At 42.0% G+C, this 26,058-nt stretch overlaps 1 protein-coding gene across 5 annotated transcripts; it reads right to left on the bottom strand.

Annotated features, from left to right (window-relative positions):
• Positions 1-2,090: 2,090 nt before the first annotated feature.
• On the bottom strand, positions 2,091-25,406 carry GPRASP3 (G protein-coupled receptor associated sorting protein family member 3). Of its 5 annotated transcripts, XR_010406220.1 has the most exons (8): positions 25,070-25,285; positions 21,873-22,033; positions 19,664-19,709; positions 14,936-15,035; positions 14,461-14,536; positions 14,047-14,115; positions 5,420-5,583; positions 2,091-5,035 (listed from the first exon to the last, which is right to left on the bottom strand). XR_010406220.1 is itself a non-coding variant. In XM_064574418.1 (7 exons), exon 7 carries the CDS (start codon positions 13,449-13,451, stop codon positions 11,799-11,801), a length of 1,653 nt encoding a protein of 550 aa, XP_064430488.1. In that variant the 5' UTR covers positions 13,452-13,741; positions 14,047-14,115; positions 14,461-14,536; positions 14,936-15,035; positions 19,664-19,709; positions 21,873-22,033; positions 25,294-25,406; the 3' UTR covers positions 11,058-11,798. The 5 variants fall into 5 exon arrangements, 4 of the variants coding, with proteins under 4 accessions (XP_064430488.1, XP_064430487.1, XP_064430490.1 ...); XM_064574418.1 differs by lacking the exons at positions 2,091-5,035; positions 5,420-5,583; positions 25,070-25,285 and adding exons at positions 11,058-13,741; positions 25,294-25,406; XM_064574417.1 differs by lacking the exons at positions 2,091-5,035; positions 5,420-5,583 and adding an exon at positions 11,058-13,741 and having other exon boundaries at positions 25,070-25,283.
• Between the last annotated feature and the right edge of the window lie 652 nt (positions 25,407-26,058).

The following is a 26,058-nucleotide window of genomic DNA, read 5'->3' as shown; positions in this document are numbered from 1 at the left end:
ATGATTACAGCTTTGTAATAGAGCTGGAAGTCCGGAATTGTGATGCCACCAGCTTTGCTTTTCTTTTTCAACATTCCTCTGGCTATTTGAGGTCTTTTCTGGTTTGATACAAAGTTTAGGATCTTTTGTTCCATTTCTTTGAAAAGAAGTTTATGGTATTTTGATAGGGATTGCATTAAATGTGTAGATTGTTCTAGGTAGCATAGACATTTTCACAATATTTGTTCTTCTAATCTGTGAGCATGGAATATTTTTCCATTTCTTTTTGTTTTCCTCAATTTCTTTCATAAGTGTTCTATAGTTTCAGAGTACAGAGCCTTTACCTCTTTGATTAGTTTTATTCCTAGGTATCTTATGGTTTTTGTTGTAAATGGGATAGATTCCTTAATTTCTTTTTCTTCTACCTCATTGTTAGTAAATCGAAATGCAACTGAGATTAAGAGTCTCTTTTGGGTTGCTGGAGGGGAGGGGTGGAGGGGATGGACATTGGGGAGGGTTTGTGTTGTAATGAGCACTGGGTATTATATAAGACTGATGAATCACAGACCTATACCCCTGAAACAAATAATACATTAAATGTTAATTAATATAATTTAAATTAAAATAATTAAATAAACACATCAGGGGGACTAAGTCATAAAAATAAAAAAGCAGGACCAAAAAAAAATAAAAGACATAAAAAAAAGAAATGCAACTGATTTCCTTGCATTGATTTTATGTCCTGCCATGTTGCTGAATTCCTGTATGAGTTCTAGCAATTTTGGGGTGGAGTCTTTTGGGTTTTCTACATAGAGTGTCAAGTCGTCTGTGAAGACTGAAAGTTTGATTTATTCCTTCCCTTTTTGGATGTCTTTTATTTATTTTTTGTTGTCTGATTGCTGAGGCTAGGAGTTCTAGTACTATGTTGAACAACAGGGATGAGAGTGGACATCCCTATCATGTTCCTGACCTTAGGGGAAAAGCTCTCATTTTTTCCCCATTGAGGATAATATTTGCTGTGGGTTTTTTGTATATGTCCTTTGATATTGAGGCATGGCTGAGAGTTTTTATCAAGAAAGGATGCTTTATTTCATCAAATGCTTTTTCTGCATCAATTGAGAGGACCATACTCTTTTTGTCCTTTCTTTTATTAATGTGATGTATCACACTGATTGATTTGTGAATGTTGAACCACCCTTGCAGCCCAGGAATGAATCCCAGTTGGTCAATGGTGAATACTCCTTTTAATGTACTGTTGGATCCTACTGGCTATTATCTTGGTGAGAATTTGGCATCCGTGTTCATCAGGGATATTACTCTGTAATTCTCCTTTTGGGTGGGGTCTTTGGTTTTGGAATGAAGGCAATGCGGGCCTCAGAGAACAAGTTTGGAAGTTTTCCTTCCTTTTCTATTTTTTGAAACAGATTCAGGAGAATAAGTATTAGTTCTTCTTTAAATATTTGGTAGAATTCCGCTGGGAAGCCATCTGGCCCTAGACTCTTGTTTGTTGGGAGATTTTTGATTACTGCTTCAATTTCCTTGCTGGTTATGGGTCTGCTCAGGTTTTCTATTTCTTCCTGTTTCAGTTTTAGTAGGTTATAAGTTTCTAGGAATGCATCCCTTTCTTCCAGATTGCCTAATTTGTTGGTATATAGTTGCTCATAATATTCTCTTATAATTTTTTGTATTTCCTTGGTGTTGGTCGTAATCTCTTTCTTTCATGATTTTATTAGTTTGGGTCCTTTCTCTTTTCTTTTTGATAAATCTGGCTAGGGGTTTATTGATCTTATTAATCCCTTCAAAGAACCAGCTTCTAGTTTCATTGATCTGTTCTGTTGTTTTAGTTTCTATTTCATTGATTTCTGCTCTAATTGATATTATTTCTGTTTTCCTGCTTGTTTTAGGCTTTATTTGCTGTTCTTTCTTAAGCTCTTTTAGGTGTAATGGCAGCTTGTGTATTTGAGACTTTTCTAGTTTCTTAAGAAAGGCTTATATTGCTATGTACTTCCCTCTTAGGACCGTCTTTGCTGTATCCCAAAGGTTTTGAACAGTTGTGTTTTCATTTTCATTTGTTTCCATAAATTTTTTTAATTCTTCTTTGATTTCCTAGTTGACCCATTCATTCTTTAGTAAGATGCTCTTTAACCTCCAAGTGTTTGCGTTCCTTCCAAATTTCCTCTTGTGATTGAGTTCAAGTTTCAAAGCATTGTGGTCTGAGAATATACCGGGAATAATCCCAATCTTTTAGTACCACTTGAGATCTGATTTCTGACCCAGTATGTGATCTATTCTGGAGCATGTTCTAAGTGCACTTGAGAAGAATGTGTATTCTGTTGCTTTAGGATGGAATGCTCTGTATATATCTGTGAAGTCCATCTTATCCAGTGTGTCATTCAAAGCCCTCGTTTCCTTGTTGATCTTCTGTTTAGATGATCTTTCCATTGCTGTGGGTGGGATGTTGAAGTCCCCTAGTATTATTGTATTATTATCAATGTATTTCTTTTTTTTTTAATTTTTTTTGAAGATTTTATTTATTTATTTGACAGAGACACAGTGAGAGAGGGAACACAAGAAGGGGGAGTGGGAGAGGGAGAAGCAGGCTTCCCGTGGAGCAGGGAGCCCCATGCGGGGCTCGATCCCAGGACGCTGGGATCTTGACCTGAGCCAAAGGCAGACGCTTAATGACTGAGCCACCCAGGCGCCCCTATCAACATATTTCTTTAATTTTGTTATTAATTGGTTGATATAATTAGCTGCTCCCAATTTAGGAACATAAATATTTATAATTGTTAGATTTTCTTTTTGGATAGACCCTTTAAGTATGACATAGTGTTCCTCTTCATCCCTTACTACAGTCTTTGGTTTAAAATCTAATTTGTCTGATATGAGGATTGTTACCTCAGCTTTCTTTTATGTCCATTACCATGATAAATGGTTCTCCATGCCCTCACTTTCAATCTGGTGGTGTCTTTATGTCTAAAATGAGTCTCTTGTAGACAGCATATGGATGGGTCTTGCTTTTTTTATCCAATCTGATACCCTGTGTCTTTTGATTGGAGCATTTATCCCATTTGCATTCAGAGTAACTATTGAAAGATATGAATTTGATGCCATTCTATTACCTGTAAAGTCCCTGTTTCTGTAGATCTTTTCTATTTCTTTCTGATCTATGTTTCTTTTGGGATCTCTCTTTGCTTACAGGATCCCCTTAAATATTTTTTACAGGGCTGGTTTAGTGATCACAAATTCTTTTAGTTTCTGTTTGTCCTGGAAGCTCTTTATCTCGTCTTCCATTCTGAATGACAGCCTTGCTGGATAAAGTATTCTTGGCTGCATGTTTTTCTCATTTACTACCCTGAATATATCATGCCGACCCTTTCTGGCCTGCCACGTCTCTGATTAGGTCTGCTGACAGTCTAGTGTTCCTACCCCTGTTGCTAAGGAGTTCTTCTCTCAAGCTGCTTTCAGGATTTTCTCTTTATCTCTGAAATTTACAAGTTTCACTGTTATATGTCAGGGCATAGATCTATTTTTATTGATTTTGAGGGGGGTTCTCTCTACTTCCTGGATTTGAATGCCTATTTCCCTCCCCAGATTAGGGAAGTTCTCAGCTATGATTTGCTCAAATATACATTCTTTCCCTCTCTCTCTTTCTTCTTCCTCTGGTACCTCAATGATTCTAATATTGTTTAGCTTTATGATAACACTGATTTCTTGAAGCCTTCTCTCATGTCCATTAGTTATTTTTCTCTCTTTTCCTCAGCTTCCTTCCTTTCCATTATCTTATCTTCTATGTCACTGACTCTTTTGCCTCATTTACTCTAGCTGTTAGAGCATCCAATTTGGACTGTGTCTCAGTTAAAGCATTTTTAATTTTGGCCTCATTCGATTTTATTTCTTCACTAAGAGATTCTCTAATGTCTTTTATGCTTTTTTCAAGCCCAGCTAGTAACTTTATAATTGTTATCCTGAATTCCAGCTCTGACATTTTAGTTATATCCATATTGATTAGATCTGTGGCAGAGTATTACCTCTGTTTTTTTTCCTTTGTTGTATATTCCTCTTTCTAGTCATTTTGCCCAAAGAATGGATGAACGAGCAAACAAAATCAAAAATATCAACCACGACCCAAGTGAAATATACACCAGACAAATCCGAAGAAGTTAGAAACCAAAAAAGAAAGAAAAAGAAAAAGGGGGAAAAGTAGAGAATATAATCTTCCAGGTGGGCAAAACAGGGTGATCCACTGGGTCCTGGGTGTATTTTGGTCTGTTTGTTAGAAGACACTAAATCCCAAAATTGTAAAGAAAGCAAAACTTACATATATACAAAATAAAATTGAATACATTGAAAGGAAGCCATAAATGAAGAATATATATATATATAATGTAAATAAAAAATGAAAGTTAAAAAAACTTAAAAACAAGGAATTGATAAAATAACTAGTTGAAAAGGAAAAAATGAAAAAACAAAAAAATTTTAAACTGAAAGATAAAAGGATCATGAGAAAAAACCTTGAATTCTATATAGTATTTTCCCCTAGTGCTGGAGTTTTACAGTTCTGTGTGCTTGGTAATCTTGGTATTCTCCTGATGTTCCAGCTGATTTTCTGGGGGAAGGGTCTGCTGCCCTGAATCTCAGGTGTCTTTTCCTGGGTGGAGTTGCACTGCCCTTTGCCAGGTGGCTGGGCTCAGTATAAGCTGCTTTGGGTTGCTCTATGTGGCTTTTGTTCCCTGAAGGCTTTCCAAGCTGCTTTTGAGTGTGAAAATAAAAATGGTGGCACCCTATCTCCAGTCCTGGAGCTGAACTATTGTGGTCCCCTCTTTTCAGTAAACCCTCAGGGAAAAGCAGTCTTCACTTTTGTTTGCACCAACTCTGAGTCTCTTGCGGTGCACACCAGCGCAGATCCTCCTGTGTGAGGGAGGATGGTCACCACGGGCATACCATTTGAAGGGTCCCCACAGGGAGAGCAGTCACTCCATCCTGCATGCTGCACCTGTGATGCCCCTCTCAGGGGAAGGAGGAGGATCTCTGTGTTTCTGCCTTTTGCAGGGCCCTGTAGGGAGAGATGTTGTCCAATCGTGCCATAGTTCACAGGTTATGGCAAACCCCAAGCTGAGAGCCCACTCCTGGGCTCACTGACTGTAGTTGATTTCCCCACTCTAATGCTTGGGAACTCTGCTGGCTCAGGTAGCCCCGTTCTTTCTGTGACTCCAGGGATCCACACTATCCCACCTAGGATTCTGCCCCGCTTCATCACCTGAGCACCTTTCAGGCAGGGATGTTTCTCACTGGAGCAGACTTCTAAAAGTTCTGATTTTGCACTCTGGGGCTATATCACTTTCCAATAGCTGGCTTTTGGAGGTTCCCTCCCCCCCCCCCGCCGGCCATTTATCTTCCAATATATATCCCCTCAGAGTCACTTCTCCTCACCTCTTACCTTGCAAAAAGTAGTCGCTTTTCTATTTGTAGAATTCCAGCAATTCTCTTACATCTCAGGTTGAATTCATAGGTATTCAGAATGATTTGATAGATATCCGATTAAATTCAAGAGACCAGATGAAACGAGGTCCCTTACTCTTCCACCAGCTTGTCTCCTTCTACCTTTAACATAATTTTTATTGAAGTGTAATTAACATACAGTTATATTAGTTTCAGGTGTACAGTATAATGATTCAATAATTCTATACATTACTCAGTGCTCATCACGATAAGCATACTCTTAATCTCCTTTATCTATTTCACCCATCACCTCCACTCACCTCTCCTCTGGCAACCACCGGCTTGTTCTCTGTATTTAAGACTGTTTTTCCTTCTTTTTTTCTTGATTTGTTTCATTTCTTAAATTCTACATATGAGTGAAATCATATGGTATTTTTCTTTCCTTGACATATTTTAGAGGTTTGCACAAGTACTTAACTGGGCTGTGAGGAGTAGAGTAGCAAGTCTCCCCTTCCCACATGGATGATTAACAATTTCTGGAGAAAAAAAAATATTCTACCCCAGGATTTTTATACTTTGCTTTATTTTGTGTATCACAACCATGATAGCCAAGTTTAGTTTGCTAAATGAAGTGTTCAACATACACAAGAAACAGTTTGCATGTTTCTGCTGTTCTCTCCTTTAGGGAAACCTTGGTAATGACTAGTAAGGGGGACATGGCACCTCTAGGAGATAAATAGCCAGAGCTTCTTTCAGACATTTGCTGACAGGGTATGTAACTCTGAGAGTAGTTGTCCAGAGTAAGCTAAGGTGGCCCCATGATCTTTTAAAGCAAAATCTGCATGTTGATTTACTGAAGCTTTTTATCAACTCATGATTAATTATGATGCTGTTCTGAAGCTTATCTAAGAATGACCAATGTCTTTAATCTAAAGTACTTAAAATACAATTAATCTTTATACAATTAATCTTTATGACAATATATACCTATATAACAATATAATCTTTATACAGCTGTGACTGGAAAGCAGTTTTTCTCACTGCAAAGCTTTTGCTTGTTTCATTAATAATTCCTATTCTGTCCTCAGCTGTACTTCTGTGTACATATCACTTGCTAGTCTACTGACCATAGCTGTTGCCTGAGTGTGGGTCCATAACACAATTCAGAACAAAATTCTGTAAAACAGTGTCAGCATAGCTAAACTCTTCACTCTTCTGTTTTAAATTTAGCTCATGGAGTGTAAAGTGATACAGCTTTTCTGGTTGTCAGTCAGTAGTACTTGTGAGGGCCTGAATCTGAAGATCACAGGGGAAGAGTTGCAATGAGGGGGCATAAGATAGGGAAAGTGATATATACATGTATATACTCCACTCCCTTCCCACTAGGTGATGGGGTCCATCTTTACATCCCTAGAATTACCCAACAGAATATAGAGGTGTGACTCAGTTGTCACATTCATAATATGGAATATTATGTAAACTTTAAAATGTTATAAAAATGACAGAGAGAGGTTTCTTTTTTTTGCCCCTCAGAGTAGCAAAGACTGATAATATTGATGTGTTGGCAAGTATATGAAGAAATAGACATTCATGCTCCATGGGTTGAGTGGATATATTTTAGAAGTCAGTTGGCCAGTATATGTCAAAATTTGTAAATATCCATGAGAAGAAATGCAGCCCCTGACATCTAGGAGCTGGCCTGGCACTCAGAGCCAGGCCCTGGTATTCTCTTGTTGAATATAAACAACTTCATAGAACATTAATATCAGATAAAGTCACTCTATGACTGTGATATATCAAGAGAAAAACAAGACCACTATGTAATCATGTATGAACACTGGGAGACATTGTCCAGATCACAAAAATAACCAAATATCCCCTTATTCTGGCTAATATGAGTGACTTCTGCTTCTTTACCTATCACAACTGTAGCCCTGGCCTAGTCTTCCCCATTTGTAAAGTAAGATTTTTTTAGATAGCAAATCATGCTTCAAGTACTCATGCTTCCAAACAACTTTCAATCTACAGCAAAGCCTCACTTCCTTAAACCCTCCCCTAAATCACCTAACCAAAGTCCTAATCCTATAATAAGTCATTTCTAAAACCCTCTTCTTGAAGTACCACATTATTTGCCATGGTACATGTTCTTTCTCTTTGCAACCAAACTTGTTCAAATACAGACATATTCCTGGTGGTTTTTGGCAGGAGGGCACTGCCATTCATGACTTTTGACAAAGAAGTTCCACTTCAAGGAATTTATCATACAGAAATATTCAAACAGGTATGAAGATATAAACAGGGATACATCCATTTTCACAGGAAAAAATATGAATATGAAAGAATATACTAAAAAGTTATGTTGCAAAACTACAAAATGCTGCTGAGAGAAATCAAAGGAGACCTAAATAAGCAGAGAGAGATATTTTGTTCATGGGTCAGAAGATTCAACACTGTTAAGATGTTATTTCTCCTTAATTAATCTACTGATTTAGAACTATCTCAATCAAAATCCCAGCTGGAGTTTTTGTAGAAATGGATCAGCAGATTCTAAAATTTATATGGAAAAACAAAAGTAAAAATAACCAAAATAACTTTGAAAAATGATAAAGTTAAATGACTCACACTGCCTGATTTCAAGAAATTATAAAGCTACAGTAATCAAGACAGCGTGGCATTGCAATCAAGATACACCAGTACATCAATGGAACAGAAAGAGTCTAGAAACAGATCCATACATACAGGGACAACTGATTTTTTGACAAAGATGCAACAAAGACAACTCAAGGGAGAAAGAAGTCTTTTAAGCAAGTGATGCTGCAATAACTGGATATCACTATGCCAAAAAATGAACTTTAACTTATAACTTGGACAATATACAAAATCTCAAAATGGATCAGACCTAAATGTGACACCTAAAACTGTAAAATTTTTAGAATATAGTATAAAATCTTTGTGACCTTGGTTAGGCAATGGTTTCTCAAAAAAACAGCAAAATACAACTGGTAAAGGACTGTTCCTTATCAAAATTTAAAACTTCTATTCTTCAAAAGTCATTTTTAAGATTAAAAAACAATCCATAGACTGGGAGAAACTATTTGTAAAACATATATCTGATAATAGACTTGTATCCAGTATATATAATAACAACTCTTACAAATCAACAATAAAAATGAACCCAGTTTAAAAAAAAAAAAAGAGCAAAACATTTACATAAACTTCACCCAAAATATATGGATGGCAAATATGCATATGAAAAGATAGTCAACATCATTCGTCATTAGAGAAAGGCAAATTAGAACTACAATGAGAAAGAAAACACAGGCAGTAAAGTCTTGGGTATCAGTCTGAGCAATATTTTTTTGGATCTATCTCCTCGAGCAAGGAAAGCGAAAATAAACTAATGGAACTACATCAAACAAAAGCTTTTGCACAGCAAAGGAAACCATCAACAAAATGAAAAGGCAACCTACTGAATGGGAAAAGATGTCTCAAATGAGAAAACTGATAAGTGGTTAAATCCTATATATATACACACTCATATACTCAATATATAAAAAAAAAAAAAACAAAACAAAAAAAACCACGATCCAATTAAAAAATAGGCAGAGGACCTGAATAGACATTTCTCCAAAGAAGACATACAGATGGCCAACATGAAAAGTTGCTCAACATTACTGATCATTGGGGAAATGCAAATCAAAACCACAGCATCAGTTTACACCTTGCAGAATGGTTAGTATCAATAAGAAATACCACATATTGATGAGGATGTGGAGAAAAGGGAATCTTGTTGCACTGTTGGTGGGAATGCAAAATGGTGCAGCCACTATGGAAAACAGTATGGATATTCCTCAAAAAACTGAAAATAGAATTATCATTCAATCCAGCAGTTCCACTTCTGGGTGTTCATCTGAGGAAAATGACAACACTAACTCAAAAAGATATTTGCACTTCTATGTTCATTGCAGCATTATTTACAATAGCCATGATATGAAAGCAACCTAAGTGTCCATTGATAGATGAATAAAGATGTGGTACATATACAATGGATTATTTTACTCGGTCATACAAAAGAATGAAATCTTGCCAATCATGACATGGATGGACCTAGAGGATATTTTGTCAAGTGAAATAGGTCAGACAGAAAAAGTAAAATATTATATAGTTTTACTTATATGTGAAACCTAAAAAGCAAATGAACAAACAAAACAGAAACAGACTCATAGATACAGAGGATAATCTGGTGGTTGCCAGAGGGGAGGGTATAGGAAGGGAATTGGCAAAATAGGGGAAGGGGGTTAAGTGGTACAAACTTACCGTTATAAAATAAGACACAAGGATACAATGCACAGCATAGAGAATATACTTAATAATATGCAACAGCTTTATATGGTGACTGATGGTAGCTAGACTTATCATGATCATTTTGTAACATATATAAATGTTGAATCACTGTTATACACCTAAAACTAATATATCATTGTATGTCAACTATACTTAAATTCAAGAAAAAAGAACTACAATGAGATATAGCTAAAATTAAAAAGACCAACCATACAAAGTGTTAAAAAGCATGTGGAGAAATCAGAATTCTCACACACTGCTGCAGGAATGTAAAACAGTACAACCACTTTGGAAAATGTAAGTTAAATGTATACCTACCGTATGATCTAGCCATTCCACTCCTAGGTATTTACCCAAGAGAAAAGCAAAGCACATGTCCACAGAAACAGTTGTATACAAATGCTCATAGCAGCTTTATTTGTAATAGCCCAAATCTGGCAACAACCCAAATCTCCATCAACAGGTAAATGGATAATCTGTGATATTACCATATAGACTACTTGGAAATAAAAAAGCAATGAACTATTGAAACACATAACATGGATGGGTCTCAAATACTTACGCTGAGTAAAGAAGCCACACACCCCTGACCACTCCCCCAAATACATGCTGTATGGTTCCATTTATATAAAATTTCAGAAAATGAAAACAATTCTGTATTGTCAAAAAACAGATCAGTGGTTGCTTGGAGGCAAGGAGACATAGGGAAATGTGGGAGGGATTAAAAGGGGCATGAAGAAACTCTGGGGGTGGTGATGGATATGTTATGGATATGTTCAATATCTTAACTGTGGTGATAGTTTCACATATGTATACATTTGTCAAAATGTATTAAATGACATACTTAAAAAAATTTTTTTTTTTAATTTAGAGAGAGAGAGAAGCAGGGAGGGACAGAGAGAGGAGAATCTTAAGCAGGCCCCATGCTCAGTGCAGAGTCCGATGCTGGGCTCGATCTCACCAATCCCGAGATCATGACCTGAGCTGAAATCAAGAGCCAGACGCTTAACTCAATGAGCCACCCCGGTGCCCCCAAATTGTATACTTTAAATATGTATGGATTAATGTATGTCAATTGTACCTCAATAAAGCTATTAAATAAAAATCTCGTGTTAGATCTGCATAATACTAAATTGGAAAGATAAAGATGAGGCAAGTTGCAGAATACTATACTCTTGTTTTTCCAAAAGAATAAATGTGTGCATATTTTTAAGAGGGATATGCAATGAAACATTAGGGCACTATGCGCTAATTGTTAACACAGAAAAAACATTAAGTGATTCAAAAATATGTTATAGAAGCACATTTATTGATATGGAAAGATGCTCACAATACACAGTGGGGAAAAAAGCAAGTTACAAACAGTATTTACAGTATGATCTTGTTTTAGTTTCTTAGCTATTGAGAAATCTCAAAGCATATAACCTAATATTTTCACACACACAGACATTCTCTTCATTTTACACCAGTGGTTATAATTCCTACCATGAATTATCTGATGAAGGCAGAATAAGGGACAAACAGTAATTCCTCTTACATTAAACAGCCTATAGCAACTCCTGCCTTTACATGTTGAGTGCACATTCAGCAATGAATGTGTGTATGTATGGATATATGTGAGTGCTGTTGGTTATCTTTTTGTGGGCATATGCTTTATTTCTGCAACTAGATAACAAATTCAATGATACCTTCTTTTTTTTTGCCATTTGAAGCCACAAATAGATCTAAGCAAATACTAATGAATAAGTTCAGCCTACTTAAGATGAATTGGTTCACTATCTTAAGTAAAATGTTAAAAAGTTGCCCATCTACACAAGATAAAAATCAACAGATGTTTTCAGCTTACAGTGCAATATTCATTTGATATCTCAAAAATGGTCTAGCTCAAACCTAGAGACTGTCGCAGGTAATGTCACATTACAGATGTGATTTATAATGTGTACACTGTAATAATCAAAATATTATGCAAGGCTCTTTGGGAATACACAGCCTATTAGACTGTTCAAAGCGTTCACTTTTATTTCTGGCTCATTTTACATTGTTTCAATAATTACTTTAACTTCACGGAAAATGGCCATCAGTGTATTGTAACTCATGTGATCAACAACTACAACTGAACCCTTTCTGATATGCTCCTTTATGTTAATAAATATGGCCACAGCACTAACAAGATTGGCTTTTGCCTCTTTCTGGTTAAAGATGAGTTTTAATGCTGCTAAGGCCTTTGTATTGATCATGTCTCTGGCTGCAGCTGGATTTTCAGACATATTCAAAAGTACTTTTAAAACAAGATTTCTGGTTTTACGATTTCCCAGGGATAGCAAGTGGAAAAGCTCTGAAAAGTAACTGCCAACAATGTGGTGATGGTTAGAATCAGCAGTCAGTTGCCCTAGTATCTTTAATCCAGATTGCTGTCCGGGTGAGTTCAAGGGGAAAGACATGGTTTCCTTACACATATGCTTAACGTGTAATTCAATCTTGCGTTGTCTCTCATCCCCAGAAGGAGGATTCAGAGTAATTACGGCCTTTTTTCTGATTTCAGAGGAAGGAAAACTGAGCAAGCTTTCAATAAGCGTCACTACACCCACCTCATTAATAAACTCTTGGGCAAAGGGATGAACATTAGTGATCCCCATTGCAATTTGAGCTATTTTATGAATGAGAGGATCAGTAGTTGACTTAAGTAAGGTAACAAGTTTTTCAAATTCCTCAGAGTCCATGTAGCATTCCATTTTGCAAGGGCAAGCAAATGGCTTAATCCCATTCACTTCCCTGATCCTGATTTGGCGTCTAATCTCCTCTATAGTCTGGATGCAAGGGTCAGAACCAAATGGGTACTCAGGGACAGGCTGTGAGCATGAAGTAGTGCTCCTAGAAGGGCATGTTGTTACCACAGGCAAAGAATGGGTATTTTCCTCAGCTGAGGCCAGGACAATATATGAAGGAGGCTTTGTCTCAAATGGGACTTGGGATCTAAATCCTAACACTGCTGGAGTTACAGCAGGGGCTTTGGGCCAGATAGTTACCTCAGACCAGTCCTTGGGCCTATTTTTTTCATTAATTTCATCCACAGGCTGGGGCCTAACTATCCTACTCACAGGTCTAGGATTAGGATCAAAACTAGCTTCATCTCCATCCCAAAACCAGTTCCCAATAACATTTTCCTCCTCCTCCTCCTCAGTCCCTGGCCTAGCTCTGCAGCTGGCCCCAGCCACAGGCTCTAACTTTTCAGCACAGGATGGGGGACCAATACCAGCTTTACCTTCATCCTTAGCACTGGAACGATTACTAGCCTCTTCTCCATTCCAAAACCAGGAACCGACATTGGCCTCTTCCCCAGCCCAAAACCAGGTATCAATACCAGCCTTATCTTTACATATGGACCTGGACTCAGCATTAGCCTCAGACACAGAAGACATCCCAGATACTCTAGTGGCCTCATCGTCAGCTTTGGGACTGAAATCTGCCAGGGCTCTTTCCTTTATCTCAGTAACAATCCTGTTCTTAGACCTTGCCTTCGTCACTGCCGCTGCATCAGCTTGAGACCCTGCCTTGGCTATTGCTTTGTCCTGGGTCTTGGCTATAGGTCTGACTATGGCAGTAGACTCCCTCTTTGCTTCAGCTTGTATACCAGCCCTTTTTTGAGTTTTGGCTTTGTTTTTACTCTCATTCTTAGCCCCAGTCATGGTTGAAGACCAGTTATATAGACCTATACAATCTTGGCCTTGGTTCTCAATGTGTCCCAGGTCAATGTCTTAACACTCTTTCACTGGGTCAGACATAAACTTTGTAGCAAGAGTTAGTCATCAGCTCATCAGTCACACAGTCCCCTTTCCAAACACACAGCCTCTGTCAGTGATACAGAGAGAAGACAGAGGCAATCAGCCTGAGTGAAGATGATGGTTCCTGAGTTCAGACCTGTTGAAGGTGATGATCTGCCACTCCAAGGCCACCATAGCCACCACTGGAGATGGATCTGAGGTGGAAGAAGAAAATGAGCTTTAAGTCTCTTCCAGCTGTGCTTCTCCAGGCAGACAGCCACACAAGACATGAGAATAGAGATGGATTGTGTGGTAGAAGTGGAATATTAGAAAACTCTGTTACCTCATTTTATCCCTTCCACGCTCCCACTAATGCCCAACAATGTACTGCCCAGGCACTAACACACTCTTTTCTCTGTATCACATAGGAGCAGGGATAATGGAAAAGCTTACTGAAAGTGAGAAAGGCTAAGAAACATCCAGGTCTATCAAGATCGGCCTCACACCAACCTATACTCACCTAGTGCAATTTTCTTCCCCTTCCTTACTTTCAGGAATGATAAGGCCTACGGCCAATATACAGGCAGACCTATGGACAAAATACAGGAGGTTTGGAATTTTGAGTATTTGGTAGACAACAGGTCCTCTGAATTCTAAACTCAATACATGCCTTTCCAAATCTAGAACTTTGGTTATATAATGTTGCTGGCCTCCTTGGTCCTCATGGCTTCTCACTCCATTTCCTGGGTATCTATCAATTACCCTCTAGGCACAATCCTGGCTTAACTTATCCCCATTTCCTATATACAAATGTGAGGATAGAAGTGTCTGGAAAGTTGGAAGACAATGGCTCCAAGATATGATCTGGTCTCACCTACTTGCCAGTAGCCCATTTCCATCCCCAATCAATAGGGGTGCTCATGCTCACACTCACCTTGGATCCAAATGAATAGTTTTCGTCCTCTTGCTTAATTCAAAGTGAACAACTATCTACAGATTTCTATAGGAACCTATAAAGAAACAAACTCAAGAATAAATAAAAAGGCAAAAGAGAGAAAACAGAAGAGACTGACTTAGCCCAACACCCATCACAAGTGTTATAACACATACTTTTGTTTATCTGAAGCCATGTTAAATGTCTCCCACCTGTCTGCTCCTACCAGATGATTTTGCATCCATTCCCCCAAGACCTGCAGCTTGTCTAATTATACTTCCTCCTAATTTTTAATTCTGTCATTTTCCCAGCAGAGGCCACACCTCTTTCCCTGAACAAAATATGAGACGGGAGAGTGGACAGTGGAATGTAGGCAACTGTATTTAGAAAGCACTCAGTAAAGATAATAGTGACTATTATTTCAATACCATTTTTGCATGCCCCTACCGTTTCCCCATGCATACACAGACACTACCTCATTGCCACCGATGCCAGCCAGCCTACACAGCAGGGGTCCTCAGGAACTTCTATCCTTCCCACCAAAGAACAGTTTTTAGCTGGAGAAGAGTCACGTCCTGCAAAAAGGAGGAGGAGCATTCAGCAAAACACCAAGAGAATATACTGACAATGGCAGCAAAATACCAGGTTAATAGACAGTTTCCCAGAATTCAGGTCCTAACACCACCTTTTGAAGAATCAGGAAGTAAGTATAAACGTCATAGGGTTTAAATTGACCCTTCGGAAAACATTTCCCTCCATTCTGACCCACCATTCCCACACCTCAACATATTAAAGTGGGCTGCGATGTTGAGAAAAAGGATCCTGAAGGAGAAAGGTGGATTAATGCCACACTATTTCTTCACACAGACCCTTCCTGTGAAAGGTGATCTACTCCTCACTCTGTCATTTCCTTGCATTTATTTGGGTGCAAAATATAAATGTGGAAGGCAATATTATGAAGTGGATAAACACTTCATTTTGATGTCTTCATAATCTACCCACTCAACTGCCCTTTTGCTAAATGCGCCAGATCTACCACACAGAAAGACTTTGGCATCAACCAGGCAGCTGTGGGAAAGGACAGCGCCCAGGGCCCGGGACCCAACAGGCCCCTTTCCAGAATCAGGGCCCGGAGTAGCCGACGCCACCGGCCACCCGCTCCCCGCCAGCTGGGCACAGAGCTCGGACGCCATCTCCCCCCCCCGCCCCCCGCCCCGGCGGCCTCCCTGGGCGCCCCCCACCCCAGCTCCCACTCCGCCATTTCTTCCGCAGCAGCCTCCCCCCACAGCTCTCTCCCGGCACGGGCACCGTCGACGGCGGGTCGCGGGCGCCTGGAAAGCTGGCCGCGGAGTGGCGGGCGCAGTTCGCCTCCAGAGGATCCGCGGGAGCCTCTCCGGCCAGCCGCGGTGCCCTGGGCCCGGCCCGCGCCAGTCGCCGCCTCTCCTCGCCAGGGGTCCCGCGGCGCTGCGCACCTCTCTGAGGGACCAGCTCAGGGACCGGGTCGCCTCCTCCTGGCCCGGCTGCCAGGGTCTGGGGTCCGGGAAGGCTGGAAGCCGGGCGACAGTGGGGGCCCCCCCCGCCTCCCCCCACGACACCCCCGCTTGCCTTCACAGGCTCAAGGTGCAGGTCGTTGGCCTCCCCCCTTCTCTCGGCGCTCTTCACTCGGATTCCCACCGCCTTGCGTGCGGCCAGAATCGCAAAGAGGTGTCCCGCCCCCCGCGCCGCTGCGCCAAACTGGGCAGGGGCTGCGCAGGATGCGGCACGAAGCGCTCGCGGCGAGGGTGTCGGGAAGGGGGGCGGAGGGATACGGCACGAATGGGTTCGACGCCCCCTCCCCGGCCCACCCTAGTTCCGACCCAGAGGGGGCGGGGCCGGGAGGAGCCCCAGCCTAAGGGGCGGGCTCACAGCAGCGCGCCCCTGCGGACCTGCGCGGCGACCACCCCTCATTGCTGGCCCTGCAACCCGTGGGACCCCGCGAGGGTTGGCGGTGGGGGCTAGGACCCAGAGGTCGGGGGCGGCGGGGCGGGGAAGGTGCGCTGCCGGCAGCAGCGGATGGATATCAGTCGCCCCTCGGTGTGTGAGAGGCCCCCGACTGTTCAGTGTCTGTCCACCTCCCTCTCCCCCGTTCTGTCCACCATCCTAACTGGAGGCCGGTGGGCCAGGGCCTGTCAGGACAGCAGGCTGCGAGGGGAAAGGCGACCTAGGGCCACACTGCCCCGGAGGTTCTGGGGTGGGTGGCCGTCCCACGTTCTTCCTTCACTGCTTCGCGGGGCCACCGAAGGGAGGAAGGTGGGAGGGGGCCCCCACGGAGGCCTCACCACTGCGCCTTTTCTAAAGGAAGGCAGACCTACACCCCTACCCCGAGAAAACCAACCACTGCTCTGCCTCCATTCTTTCTGCCACACTGCTGTTTTCCCCCCATTCAAACTGGCAACATGCTTTTGCCATTTCGCAGTCCCCACAGTTGCCCACAGAGGGCCTTTTTTCGCCAGGCACGACCCACACTGGGTCCTGGGATATTTCCTGTCTGTTGCCCCCATGGCCAGGGGTCGGGCTGGTCCTGGCTCTTCTTCAACTGCCCTGTCTATCAAGTCTTCTCTTGCAGTCACATCCAAGCTCTCATGATCTTTGGCCGTGTGGAAATGTGGCAGGGAGTAGAACCAGCTTGGATCTCAGCCACTTGCCATATACATTTGTCTAGTTTATCCATTACAGCTGTTAACATATTAAGCATACTTATTTTGAATTCCCTATCTGATACTTCAAAAATCTGCATTGGGGCACCTGGGTGGCTCAGTTGGTTAAGCGACTGCCTTCGGCTCAGGTCATGATCCTGGAGTCTCGGGATCGAGTCCCGCATCAGGCTCCCTGCTCAGCAGGGAGTCTGCTTCTCCCTCTGACCCTCCTCCCTCTCATGCTCTCTGTCTCTCATTCTCTCTCTCGCAAATAAATAAAAATCTTAATAAAAAAAATCTGCATTATATCTGAGTCTGGTTCTGATGCTTCCTTTGTATCCTCAAACAGTGCTTTTTCTTGCCTTTTAGCATGCCTTTTAATTTTGTGTTGAAAGCTGGATATGATGCATTGGGTGATAGGACCTGAGGTGAACAGACCTTTAGTGAGAAGTTTTAAGTTAAGCTGGTTAGCAGTTGGGCTGTGGGTAATGTTTGCTGTAGCCCCAAGTGCTATGGTCTTCAAATTCCTCTAGTGTCCTTATTTTATCCTCCCTCCAAACTTTGGGCTTCCCTAATTACTCCTTGCAGAATCTACTTTTTGCAGCTCTTTTAGCTATACTCCACTTGTACGACACTGGAGGTCCCATATCACATTTAGCAATGTGATAATGTGTGGAGGAGAGCAAGTGTTCTATAATCTTATGATTAAACTCCAGTGTTTTGTAGGCCTGTGTCCCTAGGCTATGACCTTCACAAGTGCTTCTTAGATTCTTTCTCTTCCTTATGTGACATTGGAAGGCTAGAGTGGGCTGAACAGGAGGAATGCCTTTTCCTCAACTGGGATAAGGCTCAGGGGAAGGCTTTTTCACTGGAGAGTAGGCCTTTATCCCGGAGATGGTTCTTGATGTATTCACAAGAGTGTATTTTCCCCTTCCAGAACCATGAGGGGACCTTTCTGGGATGTTCACTTGTGAGAACATGCTGGACTGCCTAGAGGTAAAGCCCACTAAACCTCGAAGCCTGCAGGTCCCCATGGGGTTTCCCACTCTCAAACTATTCCATATTCAGTCTCTAGCAATTTGTCAAAATTACCATTTAAGTGTTCTCACATGTTTATGTTTCTAGCAGTTTCTGCTCTACGTAAGGAGAGAGAGGTTGTGCCTCTCCAGATTTGTCTTTTCTCCAGACTTTGCGGTGATTATTTGCCCTGTAACCTCAGTCCTTTGATGGGTCTAAGATAAGTCATTGATTCTCAGTTTGTTCAGCTTTTTTTTTTTTTTCTGTTTGGAAGTACAGGAGCAATGACTTCCAAGCTCTTTACATGTCCTAACTGAACCTGGAAGTCTGGCGTATGGATTTTAATGGGGTAGCACAAGACCAGTGAACATAGCATTTGTCCTCTTCCTTTTAGCTGTGTATTAGATATGGGAATAAAGTTGTCCTTGAAAACTGAGCTGTTCCATAAATATTGGCTCTTTCCCTCCTGGGTATAGAATATTTATATGGCTCCCTGTACCTGGCATCTCAGCCCCTAAGTTTATAACCTGGAGTGCAGACTAGAGTTTAGACTTCCAGAACCAAAGTTCTTGGTGGTGAGGTCTGAGCAACTGTGACTTAACCATGGGAGGAAAAAAGTCACCTCTGTCACTACCACTACCACCAAGAGGCAGTGCACTGTCCTACTAAGTGCTTGCTTAGACTAGAATGGCCAGTTTCTGAGTCCTTGGAAGCAATTTTTAAAGAGGCTGGATGGTAGAGAAAGGTCTCTCTCCTCTGGGCTCAACTCTGGAACTTGGCCAGACTTCAGAGCCAGGCAGTCCAAAACCTGAATAGAGACTTTACCATTTACTATTTGTGTCACTTTGGAAAAGGTACTTAATGTTTTTATGAGGCTGTTTATAACTATTTCACAGGATTCTGGTGCACACTAAATTAGGAAGTATCTGGTATTCTGAAATACCTGCATGTGTCAGGTCTTTCTAGTTCCTTTTAAAATTGTGATCTAGTCATATTATGAGGTGGGCTGGGGAAAGTAGGAAAGAATAGATGAGAACTCCACGGTGGCTTTTCGTGGTCATGATTGGTAAGATATTGCCACTGAGCTCTTTGTCACTGTAACCTCAGTACTTTGTTTAGTGCATTGCTTACCTAGCCCCTTACTACAAGAATGTCATTTTTGCATAAGTATGCCTCCCTCCTCCTTGTAGTCATGTAGCACAGGGAGGCTGCTCCCAGTTCTGGGGTGAGTCGGCTTGCTAGGGGTAATCCATCCCCTTGTTACCTTCTGGTTCAGGAAGGGGTGGTGATATAACTCTACTCAGTGAGGCATTAGGAGGAGATTGCAGAAGGACTTCTGAGGAAAGTGCCCTCACTCATAAGAAAAGGCCATCAGGAAAGCTTGTCTCCTTTTCTTCCTCAGGAAGTTGCTTGACACCTGCAGCTGTTGAGCTATCAAGCCTCTAGCTTTAGGACACAAGTTGATATTGTGAATAGCAGAAGAAAGCGATGGAAAAAAGTGGCGTCCTTACCTGAATCAAACAACCATCACGGCTGCTCTGCCTCAGGACTTCCAATCTGTGGATAATAATTTCCCTATTAGGTTTATTTTAGTTGAGTTCCTTGTTATATGAAAATAGAACAATCCTAAATGATATGTATGCTCAGGCACAAAACAACTCTTCAATGAGCAATAGGTCCTGACTTTTGTCTGTCAGTGAGCACCTACCTCTGAAAACCAGTGTCAGAAACTCATGTTTCCACGTGAAAGGAAAACTGTAGATTCTGAACACCTTGCCTAATGATCGCTAGAGGTCTGACAACTGTGATTGGCTTCTGTTCTATACTGAAAAGGAAAGCTTCAGGCAGAAAACCCAAGCGTTGACTTATCTAAGGTGCTCAAAAGTACATTAAGTGCTTGAGCTCAGTTAGTTTCAGTTCAGAGAGTCACTGTGTGAAAATGCACCCTTGTGAAATATCCACGATGTAGACATTACAGATGATCTGCTTTCAATTCAGGGGACTGTACTGAGGTCAAAAAAGATAAATTCATAGTGTCAATAGTCAGAAAAATTTAGTTAACTTTCCCCAGGTGCACTGCACTAAGCAATACAGGTATAAGAAGAGGTGAATATTTGGGATTTATCAAGAGCTGAGATTTTGCCAGGGCAGTGAAGCCAGGCACTAGAGGATGAGGGAGGAGAGTAGTAAAAATGATGGACCATGATGGACCATTAAATTGAGAAGGAAGGAAAAGCTGGAGTAGGCTGATACACAGAAAGTAGGAGCTAGGGGACAAGAGGTCTAAGAATACTCCGATTTAAGTTTCTTTATGATGAATAAAGTCCTTTGCTACAGGCTATAAGAAACAAAATCTGATGATGAAGTTAGTGATGGTGATGATGGCAGCTTTTAGTGATAATTAGCACTAGAGGGATATTGATGTAGCATAATGGTAACACATACCAGCTCTAGATTCCAACTACTAAGGTTTGAATCTCAGTACCTCTGCTAACCAATTCAGTGAGCTTGGGTAAGTCACTTAACCACTTAACTGTGTCTCAGCTTCCTCTTTTGTAGAATGGAGGCAACAACAGCACCTACTCCATACGTTCGTTTTGAAGATTAAATAAGTTAATACATTTAGAACCCTTAGAAGAGCATCTGGCTCATAGAAAGCACCCAGTAAATCTTAATACTAACACTTATTACTACTGTAAGTAGTAAAAGGCTCAAGCATTGTGGTCAGACAGACTGGGGTTTGGTTCAGACTTCTAGAGTCCAAATTTCTTCTTCTACCTGTCCTTCTACACTAGTTCTATCTTGCTCATAAGAAAGACTTCAGTACATGATATAAAGAAACAAATGCTAAATAGGGCCAAATAAAATACTGTATAAGTACAAAGGATGGAGGAATTACTTCCTACCAACGTGCAAAGAGTAAGGGTGAAGGGATCAGAAAGACTTCAAACCCTAGCATTTGAGACTGAGCCTAAAAGGATGATTATGTTTCTCATAGGCACAGAAAGGGTTGCAAGAGCATTGAAGATTGAGGGAACAGTGTGGGGAAAGGCACAGAAGTAGTAAAGCACAAAGTGTAGCTGGGCTGTGCAAAAGCAGATAGTCCAATATGGCTTGAATGCAGGCAAAGTGGAGAAGGGCTTGGACTAGGGTGAGGTATCTGAAAGTGAGTGCCTCTTTAAAATGTGTCCTTATCTCATTCTAGTCCTGGCTCTGACTTGGAAGAATGTTTTGGGAGATGGAGATAGAAAGGTAGAATTGTATGGAAGGGTGCAGGGCCTTGAAACTCTCCATAGAGAACCTGGTAATATTTTATAGATGAGATTCCATTGAAGGTTGCTCTTTTAAAACTAGGGACAAAGTAGAGGGTCAGTGAGTGATAATAGTCCAGCTGTATTGTAAAAAGATACCTTTCTTTCATTCATGACTGAACTGATGACAAATCTGCTCTAATTTTATCCCCAGGCAGCAACATTTTAAGTCAAGTAACATCTGAATGGGCCCTGACATTTATTACTTGAGATAGCTCATAATATTTATCCAGAAAAGGTGCAGAAACAAAAGGGCCATATGAGTGATGAGGTTTCTACTTCAACTACACCCCAGGAAAAAACTGATGGATGATCCTGGCCCCTACATACCCAAGGAGTGATCAGAACAGAGATAATCATCTTCATACTTGGGGACACACACACACACACACACACACACCACACTTACCCTGCCCTTTGGCTGAGATTGAAAAAATCCACAGGTGTTAATTGGCTAAGTATCTGCTTCAGGTTGCACGTGGGACTTAGAGGTATCCAGCCAGGCCACAATGTGAAGTTCCCCAAATATAAATACAGTACTCCCAACAGGAATTCTAGGTGGAGGGAGCTCTAATGAGAAAAAATATATAGAAATTATAGAGAACTTTAAAAATAATTTAAATTGCAAGTGCTTGCCACAAAAACACATGCTATTTTTTTCACCCATAATATACTGGTGGCCTCTGCCTCCCACATTTTAACTTGTTTATGTATGATACATAGGATCAGCAACAGATAATAATCTAGGGATGGCTGCTAAAAAGTAGGAACGTGTGACACCATTGTTCTGACATCAGTTCTTTGACACCAACTACCTGGACTTAGCATCAGACTCCACAGGTTTAAGGGTGCAGTCCTCAATCCCCAACAATACTGCCCCATTTCAGATAAGATGCCAATTACAAGTCACAGGGGCTGCTCATACTTCTGAGTGACCAGTTATAAATTCAGTGTTTCCCATGACCTCCTCAGGCTTGATAATTTACCAGAACAACGCACAGAACTCACTAAAAGTTCTATACTTAGAATTAAAGTTTTATTATAAAGGATACAGATAGAATAAGATCTGGAAGGGTCTTAGACACACAGCTCCCAAGCCCTCTTCCCATGGATTCATGCCACATCAACCTCCCTGGATATCAGTGTTTTTACCAATCAGGAAGCCCCACAGAGCCCTGAGTTTTCATTCAATATAGACATTATCCATTAAATCCTTGGCCACATGACTGAACCCAAAATCCAGCCCTCCTCCCCTCTCTGAGAATCCCAGTTCACCTGAAGTTCCCACTCTAGTCACATCGTTGGTCTCACTGGTGACCAGCCCACATCCTGAACCTATCTAGGGGCCCACCAAAGTCACTTTATTAGCACAACAAATACATTCCTATCAACTCAAGAAATTTGTAGGTGTTTTGAAGCTCTGTGCCAAGAACCAGGAACAAAGGTTAAATATATTCTTTCTTAGGGGCACCTGGGTGGCTCAGTCGGTTAAGTGTCTGTCTTCAGCTCAGGTCATGGTCCAAGGGTCCTAGGATCGAGCCCCACATTGGGCTCCCTGCTTCGTGGGGAGTCTGCTTCTGCCTCTCCCCTCTGCCTCTCCTCTCTGCTCCTGTTATTACTTGCTCTCTCACTCTCTCAAATAAATAAATAAAATCTTTATATATATATATAGGAAAGACTATAACCTGAACATTGGACCCAATACTTATATTACCAGAATTCTGGAAAGTGGGCGGAAGAGGATAATAACAAAGCAGGCAAGAAGTAAGAGCGGAGGAGGTCGTCCTAGGCCTCAATCTCTGCTCAGTCCTAGCTTTTAAATGTAAACAGGAGGGCCTGAAGTATTATTATGGCATAGTTTCAACTCTATACTGAGTATAAAAATAAGGATATGAGAGGGTTTGGGAAAACTCATTACTTCCTGGCGACACCTTCCTAAACTGCATTGGTATCCAGTGGATGCATGGGAGGGAGGGCATTCGGTTAGAAAGATGTCAAGGATTCACCAAGGGCTGGTACCTAGGATGAGACCAAAGAACAAGCCCTAAGAAATGAGCAGAGAACAAATCACAAGGAAAAGACAAAGTGTCTACAGAGGGAAACATGTGAGACCATCCATAAAATAGTTTCTGTCAGTGGTTCCCAGAAAGAACCTCCTCTGGGGCCCAGGACAGCAGGAGGAGGGAGCCTCAGATCGAATAGCAACTTTTGTGCTCCTAAATGGGAAGGAACTGCTGCCTGGGGCTAAGATCCAAGGATCCTCTTGGGAGTTGAAGAACTTGTTGGTATCCCAATGAGAAATTCCATGTGAAGGGCCTGAAACTTCTAGGTTCCCTCCTCCTGAGTCTGTCCCCCACCCCTTCCCTAGAGTTTCTCAGATTGGGGTTCATTCTACTCTTGGATCTTTTGGAAGCTGGAACTTTGCAATATAAGACAGATGTAACCCTGCCTCTTTTCCCCCATCATCCCCCAATTTTGATCTGGTCTCAGCCATCCCCAATGTCTGGAAGACATATAGACAGTAGAGAGTGCCAACTATGTGAGAGGAAGGAAGTGTAGCTCATAGTTTCCATTGTTGAGGAAAATCTTTTTCTCTACCTTTCTAGATTCTTCTAGCTGGAGTAGGAATTAAATTGACGAGGCAGATTAACAGGAGAAAATAAAACTTAACTTCATACATACAAGGAACCCACACAGCCATGAGATTCCAAAGACAGGCAAAATGAGTCAATTTGTCATACCTAACTAAGAAAAAGTGTAGCGATTTGGGATTTCAAAGGGAAGGAAAGCAATTCAAAAGAGGAAAGAATGAATGTTTGGCAAACAAATGTTAGTGGAGCCATACAGATACAATGGGACATAGAAAGGAATTTTAACAGATACTTTGCTAAATTCCTCCCTGTCAACCATCCCTAGTTCATATCATACTGTAGTTATCTATGGTGGTAGCTCTCTTCCTGGAGTAGGTTCTCAACCTAAATTATTTTTTTAAAAGATTTTATTTATTTATTTGACAGAGAGAGAGACAGCTAGAGAGGGAACATGAGCAGGGGGAGTGGGAGAGGGAGAAGCAGGCTCCCGGCGGAACAGGGAGCCCGATGTGGGGCTGGATCCCAGGACCCTGGGATCATGACCTGAGCTGAAGGAAGATGCTTAAGGATTGAGCCACCCAGGAGCCCCTCAACCTAAATTATTTTTAGGCAGTTAGTCAGGGAGGTCAAAGTTTCCTCCTGAGCTTTTTGGGCCTCATTTATTTTCAGCTCCAAATAATCCGCATGCCAAAATGGCACATTTTGAGGCAGCGTGCCCGAGGCCCCTACACCATTCTCACAACCGCTTTCCAGATCCAGTGCCTCAGGAGCTCAGGAATTGTCACTTCACCATTTCCTCTCTTTAGGCTCCCCTGACGCCAACTCCCTCCGTGTGTCCCCCTCCCACACCCACAAACAGAATCACTCAGAGCGGGGCGGGAAGGCTGGGAGTGGGGGAGGGGTGTTCGGAAGGCAGGAGAGAGCAGAGAGCAGGAGTGTCCGAGGCACTCCCTGCACCCGCACCTAGTCTCAGCCACCACCTCCCACCGATGCCATTTCCCGGCCCCGCACCCACCTCCTCCAACAGCAACCGCTGCTTCTCTCACGTCCTCCTCCCGCAGGATGACTTCCTGCCTCTTGAGCTCCTGGGCAAAAGACTGACCCCGGCTAAGACGCTGGCAACAGGCCGAGGGGCTGTGCCCTCTACCAACAAATGCTGTAATTCTGATCGCCCAAGAAATTCGTTTCCAGGTTAGTGCAGCATGGAGAGACCCCCACCCACCCACCACAACGTCCTACCACTCCTCCCACGGCAGTCTGTCACTCGTCAGGTGTATGTCCTTCCTGCCCCTTTTCCGTGCTGCACACCTCTGTGTTTGCCCAAGTGAGAGCGTGGTCACGTGAGCCACCACCAGCCTCACGTGACCGCGCAGTCAGTCAGCTTGCCTGCCGCAGCCCTGCCGCACGGATGGTAGAATCGTTGAGACGCTTGCTAGAAGAATCCGAAGCTCCTGTCCTGGTGAAGATAGAGCTGAAGGAAAGCTGGATTTGGAGCCAGAGCTTCCAGCCCTAGTACTAGACCTGGGCCTTGCTCTGTTAGGACACAGGGCTGGTGAGGAATACTCGATGAGGAGTTTGGAGACGAACTGATTTTTATTATTCTGTATGATACTCGGGCGACATATTAAAACACACACACACACAGTCTACCTTGAAAAATATCGATGAGCAAAACAAGCATTCAAACTCCAGTGTCCACTACCAGGACGATCCCTGTTAACGCTTGTGGTTTGGGAAGGCAGGCAAAACTGCCACTTTGCCTTACTTCCATAAACCTTGCATACCAGAGTGGTGGAAAAAAAACATGTTGCACAGTCAGAAAATTTATACATAACTTGGCTAAGGACAGCATGGATTACTGGATATTATTCCAGTGCAGTGCTGGGCTTCACTTTCTATTGAAGTTTTCAACACAGAAGCTGATTTTAATTTGTAGATATTTTGTCTAACAGATATGGAAACGATTTATGTTCAGTGGACAGATAACATCAACGGTTACAATGG

This window comes from Mirounga angustirostris, unplaced genomic scaffold (assembly GCF_029215605.1).
Source record: "Mirounga angustirostris isolate CCGP_5_RB_7025 unplaced genomic scaffold, mMirAng1.0.hap1 SCAF_11, whole genome shotgun sequence".
In the NCBI taxonomy this organism is placed as follows: Eukaryota; Metazoa; Chordata; class Mammalia; order Carnivora; family Phocidae; genus Mirounga; species Mirounga angustirostris.
This window is presented reverse-complemented; position numbering and strand designations above follow the sequence as displayed.

What these genes read in the sequence shown, in the direction of transcription:
- GPRASP3 (XM_064574418.1), bottom strand. Translation starts at nt 13,451, where the DNA reads ATGACTGGGGCTAAGAATGAGAGTAAAAACAAAGCCAAAACTCAAAAA.